At 37.8% G+C, this 15864-nt stretch overlaps 1 protein-coding gene across 1 annotated transcript in view; it reads left to right on the plus strand.

Moving 5' to 3' along the window:
* LOC115178088 (zinc finger protein 239) overlaps positions 1 to 8632 on the plus strand; it is a 12695-nt gene extending 4063 nt beyond the window's left edge. Inside the window, exon 2 of the mRNA XM_029739125.1 lies at positions 7523 to 8632. Within this exon, the coding sequence (XP_029594985.1) occupies positions 7523 to 8394 (872 nt within the window). The 3' untranslated portion in view covers positions 8395 to 8632. The remainder of the gene's footprint in view (positions 1 to 7522) is intronic.
* The last annotated feature ends 7232 nt before the right edge of the window (positions 8633 to 15864 follow it).

A 15864-nucleotide genomic window follows, 5' to 3' on the forward strand; every position in this document is an offset into this window, starting at 1 on the left:
CATGTTGGATCTAATATCTCTGGTAATAAAACAGTTATCCTCCATGTTGGATCTAATATCTCTAGTAATAAAACAGTTATCCTCCATGTTGGATCTAATATCTCTAGTAATAAAACAGTTGTCCTCCATGTTGGATCTAATATCTCTAGTAGTAAAACAGTTATCCTCCATGTTGGATCAAATATCCCTAGTAATAAAACAGTTATCCTCCATGTTGGATCTAATATCTCTAGTAATAAAACAGTTATCCTCCATGTTGGATCTAATATCTCTAGTAGTAAAACAGTTATCCTCCATGTTGGATATAATATCTCTGGTAATAAAACAGTTGTCCTCCATGTTGGATCTAATATCTCTAGTAGTAAAACAGTTATCCTCCATGTTGGATCTAATATCTCTAGTAGTAAAACAGTTATCCTCCATGTTGGATCTAATATCTCTAGTAATAAAACAGTTATCCTCCATGTTGGATCTAATATCTCTAGTAATAAAACATACTCGATGTTGGATCTAATATCTCTAGTAATAAAACAGTTATCCTCCATGTTGGATCTAATATCTCTGGTAATAAAACAGTTATCCTCCATGTTGGATCTAATATCTCTGGTAATAAAACAGTTATACTCCATGTTGGATCTAATATCTCTAGTAATAAAACAGTTATCCTCCATGTTGGATCTAATATCTCTAGTAATAAAACATACTCCATGTTGGATCTAATATCTCTGGTAATAAAACAGTTATCCTCCATGTTGGATCTAATATCTCTAGTAGTAAAACAGTTATCCTCCATGTTGGATCTAATATCTCTGGTAATAAAACAGTTATCCTCCATGTTGGATCTAATATCTCTAGTAGTAAAACAGTTATCCTCCATGTTTGATCTAATATCTCTAGTAATAAAACAGTTATCCTCCATGTTGGATCTATTATCTCTGGTAATAAAACAGTTATACTCCATGTTGGATCTAATATCTCTAGTAATAAAACAGTTATCCTCCATGTTGGATCTAATATCTCTAGTAATAAAACATACTCCATGTTGGATCTAATATCTCTAGTAATAAAACAGTTATCCTCCATGTTGGATCTAATATCTCTGGTAATAAAACAGTTATCCTCCATGTTGGATCTAATATCTCTAGTAGTAAAACAGTTATCCTCCATGTTGGATCTAATATCTCTAGTAGTAAAACAGTTATCCTCCATGTTGGATCTAATATCTCTAGTAGTAAAACAGTTATCCTCCATGTTGGATCTAATATCTCTAGTAATAAAACAGTTATCCTCCATGTTGGATCTAATATCTCTAGTAATAAAACAGTTATCCTCCATGTTGGATCTAATATCTCTAGTAATAAAACAGTTATCCTCCATGTTAGATCTAATATCTCTAGTAATAAAACAGTTATCCTCCATGTTGGATCTAATATCTCTAGTAATAAAACAGTTATCCTCCATGTTGGATCTAATATCTCTAGTAGTAAAACAGTTATCCTCCATGTTGGATCTAATATCTCTAGTAGTAAAACAGTTATCCTCCATGTTGGATCTAATATCCCTAGTAATAAAACAGTTATCCTCCATGTTGGATCTAATATCTCTGGTAATAAAACAGTTATCCTCCATGTTGGATCTAATATCTCTAGTAGTAAAAGAGTTATACTCCATGTTGGATCTAATATCTCTAGTAGTAAAACAGTTATCCTCCATGTTGGATCTAATATCTCTAGTAGTAAAACAGTTATCCTCCATGTTGGATATAATATCTCTGGTAATAAAACAGTTGTCCTCCATGTTGGATCTAATATCTCTAGTAGTAAAACAGTTGTCCTCCATGTTGGATCTAATATCTCTAGCAATAAAACAGTTATCCTCCATGTTGGATCTAATATCTCTAGTAATAAAACAGTTATCCTCCATGTTGGATCTAATATCTCTAGTAATAAAACATACTCCATGTTGGATCTAATATCTCTAGTAATAAAACAGTTATCCTCCATGTTGGATCTAATATCTCTAGTAATAAAACAGTTATCCTCCATGTTGGATCTAATATCTCTAGTAATAAAACATACTCCATGTTGGATCTAATATCTCTAGTAGTAAAACAGTTATCCTCCATGTTGGATCTAATATCTCTAGTAGTAAAACAGTTATCCTCCATGTTGGATCTAATATCTCTAGTAATAAAACAGTTATCCTCCATGTTGGATCTAATATCTCTAGTAATAAAACATACTCGATGTTGGATCTAATATCTCTAGTAATAAAACAGTTATCCTCCATGTTGGATCTAATATCTCTGGTAATAAAACAGTTATCCTCCATGTTGGATCTAATATCTCTGGTAATAAAACAGTTATACTCCATGTTGGATCTAATATCTCTAGTAATAAAACAGTTATCCTCCATGTTGGATCTAATATCTCTAGTAATAAAACATACTCCATGTTGGATCTAATATCTCTGGTAATAAAACAGTTATCCTCCATGTTGGATCTAATATCTCTAGTAGTAAAACAGTTATCCTCCATGTTGGATCTAATATCTCTGGTAATAAAACAGTTATCCTCCATGTTGGATCTAATATCTCTAGTAGTAAAACAGTTATCCTCCATGTTTGATCTAATATCTCTAGTAATAAAACAGTTATCCTCCATGTTGGATCTATTATCTCTGGTAATAAAACAGTTATACTCCATGTTGGATCTAATATCTCTAGTAATAAAACAGTTATCCTCCATGTTGGATCTAATATCTCTAGTAATAAAACATACTCCATGTTGGATCTAATATCTCTAGTAATAAAACAGTTATCCTCCATGTTGGATCTAATATCTCTGGTAATAAAACAGTTATCCTCCATGTTGGATCTAATATCTCTAGTAGTAAAACAGTTATCCTCCATGTTGGATCTAATATCTCTAGTAGTAAAACAGTTATCCTCCATGTTGGATCTAATATCTCTAGTAGTAAAACAGTTATCCTCCATGTTGGATCTAATATCTCTAGTAATAAAACAGTTATCCTCCATGTTGGATCTAATATCTCTAGTAATAAAACAGTTATCCTCCATGTTGGATCTAATATCTCTAGTAATAAAACAGTTATCCTCCATGTTAGATCTAATATCTCTAGTAATAAAACAGTTATCCTCCATGTTGGATCTAATATCTCTAGTAATAAAACAGTTATCCTCCATGTTGGATCTAATATCTCTAGTAGTAAAACAGTTATCCTCCATGTTGGATCTAATATCTCTAGTAGTAAAACAGTTATCCTCCATGTTGGATCTAATATCCCTAGTAATAAAACAGTTATCCTCCATGTTGGATCTAATATCTCTGGTAATAAAACAGTTATCCTCCATGTTGGATCTAATATCTCTAGTAGTAAAAGAGTTATACTCCATGTTGGATCTAATATCTCTAGTAGTAAAACAGTTATCCTCCATGTTGGATCTAATATCTCTAGTAGTAAAACAGTTATCCTCCATGTTGGATATAATATCTCTGGTAATAAAACAGTTGTCCTCCATGTTGGATCTAATATCTCTAGTAGTAAAACAGTTGTCCTCCATGTTGGATCTAATATCTCTAGCAATAAAACAGTTATCCTCCATGTTGGATCTAATATCTCTAGTAATAAAACAGTTATCCTCCATGTTGGATCTAATATCTCTAGTAATAAAACATACTCCATGTTGGATCTAATATCTCTAGTAATAAAACAGTTATCCTCCATGTTGGATCTAATATCTCTAGTAATAAAACAGTTATCCTCCATGTTGGATCTAATATCTCTAGTAATAAAACATACTCCATGTTGGATCTAATATCTCTAGTAGTAAAACAGTTATCCTCCATGTTGGATCTAATATCTCTAGTAGTAAAACAGTTATCCTCCATGTTGGATCTAATATCTCTAGTAATAAAACAGTTATCCTCCATGTTGGATCTAATATCTCTAGTAATAAAACATACTCGATGTTGGATCTAATATCTCTAGTAATAAAACAGTTATCCTCCATGTTGGATCTAATATCTCTGGTAATAAAACAGTTATCCTCCATGTTGGATCTAATATCTCTGGTAATAAAACAGTTATACTCCATGTTGGATCTAATATCTCTAGTAATAAAACAGTTATCCTCCATGTTGGATCTAATATCTCTAGTAATAAAACATACTCCATGTTGGATCTAATATCTCTGGTAATAAAACAGTTATCCTCCATGTTGGATCTAATATCTCTAGTAGTAAAACAGTTATCCTCCATGTTGGATCTAATATCTCTGGTAATAAAACAGTTATCCTCCATGTTGGATCTAATATCTCTAGTAGTAAAACAGTTATCCTCCATGTTTGATCTAATATCTCTAGTAATAAAACAGTTATCCTCCATGTTGGATCTATTATCTCTGGTAATAAAACAGTTATACTCCATGTTGGATCTAATATCTCTAGTAATAAAACAGTTATCCTCCATGTTGGATCTAATATCTCTAGTAATAAAACATACTCCATGTTGGATCTAATATCTCTAGTAATAAAACAGTTATCCTCCATGTTGGATCTAATATCTCTGGTAATAAAACAGTTATCCTCCATGTTGGATCTAATATCTCTAGTAGTAAAACAGTTATCCTCCATGTTGGATCTAATATCTCTAGTAGTAAAACAGTTATCCTCCATGTTGGATCTAATATCTCTAGTAGTAAAACAGTTATCCTCCATGTTGGATCTAATATCTCTAGTAATAAAACAGTTATCCTCCATGTTGGATCTAATATCTCTAGTAATAAAACAGTTATCCTCCATGTTGGATCTAATATCTCTAGTAATAAAACAGTTATCCTCCATGTTAGATCTAATATCTCTAGTAATAAAACAGTTATCCTCCATGTTGGATCTAATATCTCTAGTAATAAAACAGTTATCCTCCATGTTGGATCTAATATCTCTAGTAGTAAAACAGTTATCCTCCATGTTGGATCTAATATCTCTAGTAGTAAAACAGTTATCCTCCATGTTGGATCTAATATCCCTAGTAATAAAACAGTTATCCTCCATGTTGGATCTAATATCTCTGGTAATAAAACAGTTATCCTCCATGTTGGATCTAATATCTCTAGTAGTAAAACAGTTATCCTCCATGTTGGATATAATATCTCTGGTAATAAAACAGTTGTCCTCCATGTTGGATCTAATATCTCTAGTAGTAAAACAGTTGTCCTCCATGTTGGATCTAATATCTCTAGCAATAAAACAGTTATCCTCCATGTTGGATCTAATATCTCTAGTAATAAAACAGTTATCCTCCATGTTGGATCTAATATCTCTAGTAATAAAACATACTCCATGTTGGATCTAATATCTCTAGTAATAAAACAGTTATCCTCCATGTTGGATCTAATATCTCTAGTAGTAAAACAGTTATCCTCCATGTTGGATCTAATATCTCTAGTAATAAAACAGTTATCCTCCATGTTGGATCTAATATCTCTAGTAGTAAAACAGTTATCCTCCATGTTGGATCTAATATCTCTAGTAGTAAAACAGTTATCCTCCATGTTGGATCTAATATCTCTAGTAGTAAAACAGTTATCCTCCATGTTGGATCTAATATCTCTAGTAATAAAACAGTTATCCTCCATGTTGGATCTAATATCCCTAGTAATAAAACAGTTATCCTCCATGTTGGATCTAATATCTCTGGTAATAAAACAGTTATCCTCCATGTTGGATCTAATATCTCTAGTAGTAAAAGAGTTATACTCCATGTTGGATCTAATATCTCTAGTAGTAAAACAGTTATCCTCCATGTTGGATCTAATATCTCTAGTAGTAAAACAGTTATCCTCCATGTTGGATATAATATCTCTGGTAATAAAACAGTTGTCCTCCATGTTGGATCTAATATCTCTAGTAGTAAAACAGTTGTCCTCCATGTTGGATCTAATATCTCTAGTAATAAAACAGTTATTCTCCATGTTGGATCTAATATCTCTAGTAATAAAACATACTCCATGTTGGATCTAATATCTCTAGTAATAAAACAGTTATCCTCCATGTTGGATCTAATATCTCTAGTAGTAAAACAGTTATCCTCCATGTTGGATCTAATATCTCTAGTAACAAAACAGTTATCCTCCATGTTGGATCTAATATCTCTAGTAGTAAAACAGTTATCCTCCATGTTGGATCTAATATCTCTAGTAATAAAACAGTTATCCTCCATGTTGGATCTAATATCTCTAGTAATAAAACAGTTATCCTCCATGTTGGATGTAATATCTCTAGTAGTAAAACAGTTATCCTCCATGTTGGATCTAATATCTCTAGTAATAAAACAGTTATCCTCCATGTTGGATCTAATATCCCTAGTAATAAAACAGTTATCCTCCATGTTGGATCTAATATCTCTGGTAATAAAACAGTTATCCTCCATGTTGGATCTAATATCTCTAGTAGTAAAACAGTTATCCTCCATGTTGGATCTAATATCTCTAGTAATAAAACAGTTATCCTCCATGTTGGATCTAATATCTCTAGTAGTAAAACAGTTATACTCCATGTTGGATCTAATATCTCTAGTAGTAAAACAGTTATCCTCCATGTTGGATCTAATATCTCTAGTAGTAAAACAGTTATCCTCCATGTTGGATATAATATCTCTGGTAATAAAACAGTTGTCCTCCATGTTGGATCTAATATCTCTAGTAGTAAAACAGTTGTCCTCCATGTTGGATCTAATATCTCTAGTAATAAAACAGTTATCCTCCATGTTGGATCTAATATCTCTAGTAATAAAACATACTCCATGTTGGATCTAATATCTCTAGTAATAAAACAGTTATCCTCCATGTTGGATCTAATATCTCTAGTAGTAAAACAGTTATCCTCCATGTTGGATCTAATATCTCTAGTAATAAAACAGTTATCCTCCATGTTGGATCTAATATCTCTAGTAGTAAAACAGTTATCCTCCATGTTGGATCTAATATCTCTAGTAGTAAAACAGTTATCCTCCATGTTGGATCTAATACCTCTAGTAGTAAAACAGTTATCCTCCATGTTGGATCTAATATCTCTAGTAATAAAACAGTTATCCTCCATGTTGGATCTAATATCTCTAGTAGTAAAACAGTTATCCTCCATGTTGGATCATCATCATCAGGATTATGTTGACAATTAGATACTGTACGACTGTGGAGTTTAACAGCGGTGCGTGAAGACTCCATCTTTCATGTTTTTTCTTCAGAGATGTTAAGATAACGAGAGAGATGCCTTATTAAGATAACGAGAGAGATGCCTTATTAAGATAACGAGAGAGATGCCTTATTAAGATAACGAGAGAGATGCCTTATTAAGATAACGAGAGAGATGCCTTATTAAGATAACGAGAGAGATGCCTTATTAAGATAACGAGAGAGATGCCTTATTAAGATAACGAGAGACTGAGATCGCAATAGAAGGTCATGAGTTAACCATCTGTCTTGACTTTGTCGTTCACACAGGAGAGACACGTGACTATCGTGAATCCTCTGGGGAACCTCAACAACCTCATGATGCTGACGAGGCAGAGAAGAGTCTCTCCAGATCAAAACGCCTCAAGAAAAAACAGTGGAGACCCACAAGGAAACGAATTCACTTCTGTTCTGACTGCGGGAAAGGTTACAAATATTCATCAGCTCTTAAAAAACACCAGAGATTCCACACCGGAGAGAAACTATACCACTGCTCAGACTGCGGGAGGAGGTTTACTTCCTCAGTCGGAATGCAATTACATCAGAGAACCCACACTGGAGAGAAACCATACCACTGCTCAGAATGCGGGATGGGTTTTACTACCTCATGTAGACTGATATCACACCAGAGAATACACACTGGAGAGAAACCGTATCACTGCTCTGACTGTGGGATGAGTTTTACTACCTCAGGTGGAATGATATCACACCAGAGAGTACACAATGAGAAGAGTTTTGCTGCCCGGGCAGCCCTGGCTACACACAAACGAATCCACACTAAGGAGAAACCGTTTCACTGCTCCGACTGTGGAATGAGCTATATTACCTTCAGCGGCCTGAAAACACACCAGTCTAAACATACCGGAGAGAAACCGTATAGCTGTGATGTATGTGGGGATAGTTTTTCTCTCTCCACAACTCTATCTATACATAAACGAACACACACAGGTGAGAAACCGTACCACTGCCCTGACTGTGGAATTAGCTTTTCTGCTTCAAGTGGCCTGAGAAGACACCAGAGAAAACATACAGGAGAGAAACCTTACAGCTGTGATCAGTGTGGGAAGGGTTTTCTTCGATCAGACTCCCTGGCAAAACACAAGGCAAGAGTCACAGAGTGTGGAATGACATCTGTGGATTAGGTGAAAGAGGGGGTTGAGGTCAGGAGGTCAGGAGGTCAGGTCAGATCCCCTGAAGGGAGTAATAAGGGTTTAGTATCCTGTTACCCTCTTCCTGTTGAACCAGAAGATGTAAGGATTGGAGAGAAGGAGAAGTGTCCAAAGTGGGGTGTATATATTCTTGTGATAGTGAGAACATGTTTTTGTCTGAATTTACAGCTGTAACGACCCTTTGGGAATAATTAAAACTTTGTTAAGCTTCTCTAGTGTCTGTGAGTTATTTGCTCTGAAACAATTTGAACCTAACAGCTGTTTTGAATATTACAGTCCATCAATGATTCCCAAACAAATTTACTGAGCTTGAGCACATTGTCACAAAAACAATGAATATCTATGTACAAGGTTGGTAGAATCTTATTCAAAACCCAACCAACAAACCAAAAGAGACCCAGAAAACCTAAGCTTATGCATTTTACATTTTAGTCATTTAGCAGACGCTCTTATCCAGAGCGATTTACAGTAGTAAATACATTTCATACATTTTTAATTTTTTTTCGTACTGGTCCCCCGTGGGAATCGAACCCACAACCCTGGCGTTGCAAACACCATGCTCTGGCATGGTTAGCTTATGCCAGTGGCTATTAAGAATGATGCAGTGACCAAAAGATTATCAGAGGGATTTTCAGATTGAACTGATGGTGAGTCCATTTCGACAACAGCTGAGAAGTGATGCGATTCGTAGCTGGGTAAGTTAGCTAGCTAGCCTAGCTGGGTTAGTTAGCTTGCTAGCCTAGGCTGGGTAGGTTAGCTTGCTAGCCTAGGCTAGGTAGGTTAGCTTGCTAGCCCAGGCTGGGTAGGTTAGCTTGCTAGCCTAGCCGGGGTAGGTTAGCTTGCTAGCCTGGGTTGGTTAGCTAGCTAGCCTAGCTGGGTTAGTTAGCTTGCTAGCCTAGCCTGGGTAGGTTAGCTAGCTAGCCTAGCTGGGTTGGTTAGCTTGCTAGCCTAGCTGGGTAGGTTAGCTTGCTAGCCTAGCTGGGTTAGTTAGCTTGCTAGCCTAGCCGGGGTAGGTTAGCTTGCTAGCTAGCCTAGCCGGGGTAGGTTAGCTTGCTAGCTAGCCAACCCGGGGTAGGTTAGCTTGCTAGCCTAGCCGGGGTAGGTTAGCTTGCTAGCCTAGCCGGGTAGGTTAGCTTGCTAGCCATCAGTTAAATCATATAGATTTTTACACGTTGTCAATCAATTTCCCTTACGCCACGGTACTGGTAGTCACTGCTAGACTGGTAGCTACCTTCAGCCGAGTAAACATGTTTGTTCATTCTATCTTTGACTGACGTAAGTTAACGTAAGCTAACTAATGTTAGCCATCTATTCCACCCTTGTCTGGAAAACACTCCGTTACTAAAAAGATAATTGTCTTTATAGCCTCCTCACACTGTGTGTGGTGGTTCTGACTTATACACTTGAAACATCCTTAATCGTATCACAGAGGGAGAGAGAGAGAGGAACGCAGGACGTATCACAGAGGGAGAGAGAGGAACGCAGGACATATCACAGAGGGAGAGAGAGAGAGAGAGGAACGCAGGACGTATCACAGAGGGAGAGAGAGGAACGCAGGATGTATCACAGGGAGTGAGAGAGAGAGGAACGCAGGATGTATCACAGAGGGAGAGAGAGGAACGCAGGATGTATCACAGGGAGAGAGAGAGAGAGGAACGCAGGATGTATCACAGAGGGAGAGAGGAACGCAGGACGTATCACAGGGAGAGAGAGAGAGAGGAACGCAGGATGTATCACAGGGAGAGAGAGAGAGAGGGACGCAGGATGTATCACAGGGAGAGAGAGAGAGAGAGAGAGAGAGAGAGAGAGAGAGAGGAACGCAGGACGTATCACAGGGGAGAGAGAGAGAGAGGAATGCAGGATGTATAACAGGGAGAGAGAGAGAGAGAGAGAGGCACGCAGGATGTATCACAGGGAGAGAGAGAGAGAGGAACGCAGGATGTATCACAGGGAGAGAGAGAGAGAGAGGAACGCAGGACGTATCACAGGGAGAGAGAGAGAGAGGAACGCAGGATGTATCACAGGGAGAGAGAGAGAGAGGAACACAGGATGTATCACAGAGAGAGAGAGAGGAACGCAGGATGTATCTCAGGGAGAAAGAGGCACGCAGGATGTATCACAGGGAGAGAGAGAGAGAGAGAGGAACGCAGGATGTATCACAGGGAGAGAGAGAGAGAGAGAGAGAGGAACGCAGGATGTATCACAGGGAGAGAGACAGAGAGAGGAACGCAGGATGTATCACAGGGAGAGAGACAGAGAGAGGAACGCAGGATGTATCACAGGGAGAGAGAGAGAGAGAGAGAGGAACGCAGGATGTATCACAGGGAGAGAGACAGAGAGAGGAACGCAGGATGTATCACAGGGAGAGAGACAGAGAGAGGAACGCAGGATGTATCACAGGGAGAGAGAGAGAGGAACGCAGGACGTATCACAGGGAGAGAGAGAGAGGAACGCAGGATGTATCACAGGGAGAGAGAGAGAGAGAGGAACGCAGGATGTATCACAGAGAGAGAGAGAGAGAGAGAGAGAGGAATGCAGGATGTATCACAGGGAGAGAGAGAGAGAGGAACGCAGGATGTATCACAGGGAGAGAGACAGAGAGAGAGGAACGCAGGATGTATCACAGGGAGAGAGACAGAGAGAGAGGAACGCAGGAAGCGTCACAGAGGGAGATTAGATTAGGGTTGGAGTGAAAACCTACAGGAAGGTATCTCTCCAGGAACAGGGTTGCAGAGCCCTGATTTAGAACCACCATAACATAAATATAGATATGTTCTAGAACCACCGTAACATAAATATGGATATGTTCTAGAACCACCATAACGTAAATAGGGATATGTTCTAGAACCACAGTAACATAAATATAGATATGTTCTAGAACCACAGTAACATAAATATAGATATGTTCTAGAACCACAGTAACATAAATGTGGATATGTTCTAGAACCACAGTAACAGAAATATAGATATGTTCTAGAACCACAGTAACATAAATGTGGATATGTTCTAGAACCACAGTAACAGAAATATAGATATGTTCTAGAACCACAGTAACAGAAATATAGATATGTTCTAGAACCACCGTAACATAAATATGGATATGTTCTAGAACCACCGTAACATAAATATAGATATGTTCTAGAACCACAGTAACAAAAATTTGGATATGTTCTAGAACGACCATAACATAAATATGGATATGTTCTAGAACCACCGTAACATAAATATAGATATGTTCTAGAACCACCGTAACATAAATGTGGATATGTTCTAGAACCACCGTAACATAAATGTGGATATGTTCTAGAACCACCATAACATAAATATAGATATGTTCTAGAACCACAGTAACATAAATATAGATATGTTCTAGAAGCACAGTAACATAAATGTGGATATGTTCTAGAACCACCGTAACATAAATATAGATATGTTCTAGAACCACCGTAACAGAAAAATAGATATGTTCTAGAACCACAGTAACATAAATATAGATATGTTCTAGAACCACCGTAACATAAATATGGATATGTTCTAGAACCACAGTAACATAAATGTGGATATGTTCTAGAACCACAGTAACAGAAATATAGATATGTTCTAGAACCACATTAACATAAATGTGGATATGTTTTAGAACCACTGTAACATAAATATGGATAAGTTTTATCAATCTGCCTTTCTTGATTCACAGAAGATATTTATATCAGCTGTACAGGGCTCTGTAGCATCAAACAGATGCTAGACGTTCACATATCCAAAGAATGTTTGTTTATTTGTCAAATTCTAAAATACAGTGGAGTGTACACTATTTAAGGCTAACTCAAGAGAACTGTGTATTCAACAAGAATGTTATATGGTAAAAGTAACATACCCCCCCCCCCAAAAAAATTGTATGAACAATGTAGTTCAGTTCAGAGTGTCTGGGTGCATCTCAGGTGTAGAGACCTGTATGCATGTTAGCCATTAACACACAATATGGGGTTCAGTAGTTGTTTAGCTAGCTAGCTAACTAAGTTAGCAAACAGAACAATTACTTGATTTCCCCCCACTGTAAGTAACACAGTAGTATGTTAGCATTAATACGCAATATGGGGTTCAGTAGTTGTTTAGCTAGCTAGCTAACTAAGTTAGCAAACAGAACAATTACTTGATTTCCCCCCACTGTGACACAGTAGTATGTTAGCCATTAATACACAATATGGGGTTCAGTAGCTAGCTAGCTAACTAAGTTAGCAAACAGAACAATTACTTGATTTCCCCCCACTGTAACACAGTAGCATGTTAGCCATTAACACACAATATGGGGTTCAGTAGTTGTTTATTTATTTCTGTTGGTTCTAGTTTCTTTTTTCTATGTTGTTTTTTTGTCTAGTTTATTTATTTCTATGTTGGTTCTAGTTTCTTTTTTCTATGTTGGGGATTTTGTCTAGTTTATGTATTTCTATGTTGGTTCTAGTTTCTTTGTTTTTTTTGTCTAGTTTATGTATTTCTATGTGGGGTTCTAGTTTCTGTATTTCTATGTTGTTTTTTGGGGGGGATGATCTCCAATTAGAGGCAGCTGGTCATCGTTGTCTCTAATTGGGGATCATATTTAAGTTGGTGTTTTTCCCACTAGGTTTTGTGGGAGATTATTTTGAGTAAAGTGTATGTTGCACCTTTTCGTCACGGTTTGTTGTTTTGTTTATTCGTTTATTTGTATATATCGCATAGTTTCACAGTTTAAATAAAATGTGGAACGATACACACGCTGCGCCTTGGTCTTCATTGAACGACATACGTGAGCAGTCTGGTCAGTTCTCAGTAAGACAAAAACACAATGGTGTTCCAGTTGACAGGACCACAAACATGAATTAATATCTAGAAACCGTTTCTCTAGAGCACACAAAGAATTACACCCATATTTGGCCTAAACATCAACACCACAGATGACCGTCCACAAGTCTGTGAACAATCTAAGAGACAAGGCAAGAAGGGCCTTCAATGCCATCAAAAAGGAACATAAAACTCAACATCCCAATTGGGATCTGGCTAAAAAAATACTTCAATCAGTTATGGAACGCGTTTCACTCTATGGTTGTGAGGTCTGGGGTCCGCTCACTAACCAAGAGTTCATCAAATGGGACAAAACACCCAATTGAGACTCTGCATGCAGAATTCTGCAAAAAATATACTTTGTGTACAACGCAAAAACCTCAAACAATGCATGCAGAGCAGAATCAGGATCAAAATCCAGAAAAGAGCTGTTAAATTCTACAACCACCTAAAAGGAAGTGATACCCACATATTCCACCATAAAGCCCTCACCTACAGAGAGATTAACCCCTCAGCCAGCTGGTTCTGGGGCTCTGTCCACAAACACAAACAGACCTCACAGAGCCCTCACCTACAGAGAGATGAACCTAGAGAAGAGTCCTCTCAGTGAACTGGTTCTGGGGCTCTGTTCACAAACACAAACAGACCCCACAGAGCCCCAGGACAGCAACACAATTAGACCCAACCAAATCATGAGAAAACAAAAAGATAATTACTTGACACATTGGAAAGAGTCAACAAAAAAACAGAGCAAACTAGAATGCTATTTGGCTCTAAACAGAGAGTACACAGAGGCAGAATACCTGACCACTGTGACTGACCCAAACTTAAGGAAAGCTTTGACTATGTACAGACTCAGTGAGAATAGCCTTGCTATTTCCGCAGGCAGACCTGGTTCTCGAAAGATGACCCACTACCCACAAAATGAGGTGGAAACTGAGCTGCACTTCCTAACCTCCTGCCAAACGCATGACCACATTAGAGAGACATATTTCACACAGATCACACAGACCCACAAATAATTGTGGGTCTGTGTGATCACCATATCTGGGTGATCAAAACACCAGTGGTGTAAAGTACTTAAGTAAAACGACTTTAAAGTACTACTTAAGTAGTTGTTTTGGGGTATCTGTACTTTACTTTACTATTTATATTTTTGACAACTTTTACTTTTACTTCACTACATTCCTAAAATAAAATATTGTACTTTTTGCTCCATACATTTTCCCCTGACACCCAAAAGTACTCGTTACATTTTGACAGGAAAATGGTCCAATTCACTCACTTATCAAGAGAACATCCCTGGTCATCCCTACTGCCTCTGATCTGGAGGACTCACTAAACAGAGAACATCCCTGGGCATCCCTACTGCCTCTGATCTGGAGGACTCACTAAACAGAGAACATCCCTGGTCCTCCCTACTGCCTCTGATCTGGAGGACTCACTAAACAGAGAACATCCCTACTGCCTCTGATCTGGAGGACTCACTAAACAGAGAACATCCCTGGTCATCCCTACTGCCTCTGATCTGGAGGACTCACTAAACAGAGAACATCCCTGGTCCTCCCTACTGCCTCTGATCTGGAGGACTCACTAAACAGAGAACATCCCTGGTCCTCCCTACTGCCTCTGATCTGGAGGACTCACTAAACAGAGAACATCCCTACTGCCTCTGATCTGGAGGACTCACTAAACAGAGAACATCCCTGGTCCTCCCTACTGCCTCTGATCTGGAGGACTCACTAAACAGAGAACATCCCTGGTCATCCCTACTGCCTCTGATCTGGAGGACTCACTAAACAGAGAACATCCCTGGTCATCTACTGCCTCTGATCTGGAGGACTCACTAAACAGAGAACATCCCTGGTCATCTACTGCCTCTGATCTGGCAGACTCATTCAACACAAATGCTTTGTTTGTAAATGATGTCTGAGTGTTGGAGCCCCTGGCTAGCTGCCTGTAAATGATGTCTGAGTGTTGGAGTGTGCCCCTGGCTAGCTGCCTGTAAATGATGTCTGAGTGTTGGAGTGGGCCCCTGGCTAGCTGCCTGTAAATGATGTCTGAGTGTTGGAGTGTGCCCCTGGCTGCCTGGCTATCGTTAATAAAAGTAAAAATGGGGCCATCTGGTTTGTTTAATATAAGGAATTTTAAATGATTTATAGTTTTACTTTTGATACATTTTAGCAATTCTAGTTACTTTTGATACTTCAGTATATTTAAAACCAAATACTTTTAGACTTTTACTCAAGTAGTATTTTACTGGGTGATTTTCACTTTTACTAGAGTCATTTTCTATTAAGGTATCTTTACTTTTACTCAAGTATGACAATTGAGTACTTTTTCCACCACTGTCAAAATATCTGCGAAATACTGCAGTGTGTAAATCACAGCAGCAAGATTTGTGGCCCGTTGCCATGAGAACAGGGCAACCAGTGGAACACAAACAACATTGTAAACACCACCTATATTTATCTGTTTATTTATCTACCGACTATTCTCTACTACAACTATTTGCACATTTCTAAAACACTGATAATATAACACTTGAAATGTATTTTAGATGTTTCAGTTTGTTGTTTTGTTGTTTTGTCTTCTCAATTTTGTTTCCATGCCAATAAAGCCCATTTG

The sequence above is a fragment of the Salmo trutta genome, chromosome 38, assembly GCF_901001165.1.
Source record: "Salmo trutta chromosome 38, fSalTru1.1, whole genome shotgun sequence".
NCBI classification, from domain to species: domain Eukaryota; kingdom Metazoa; phylum Chordata; class Actinopteri; order Salmoniformes; family Salmonidae; genus Salmo; species Salmo trutta.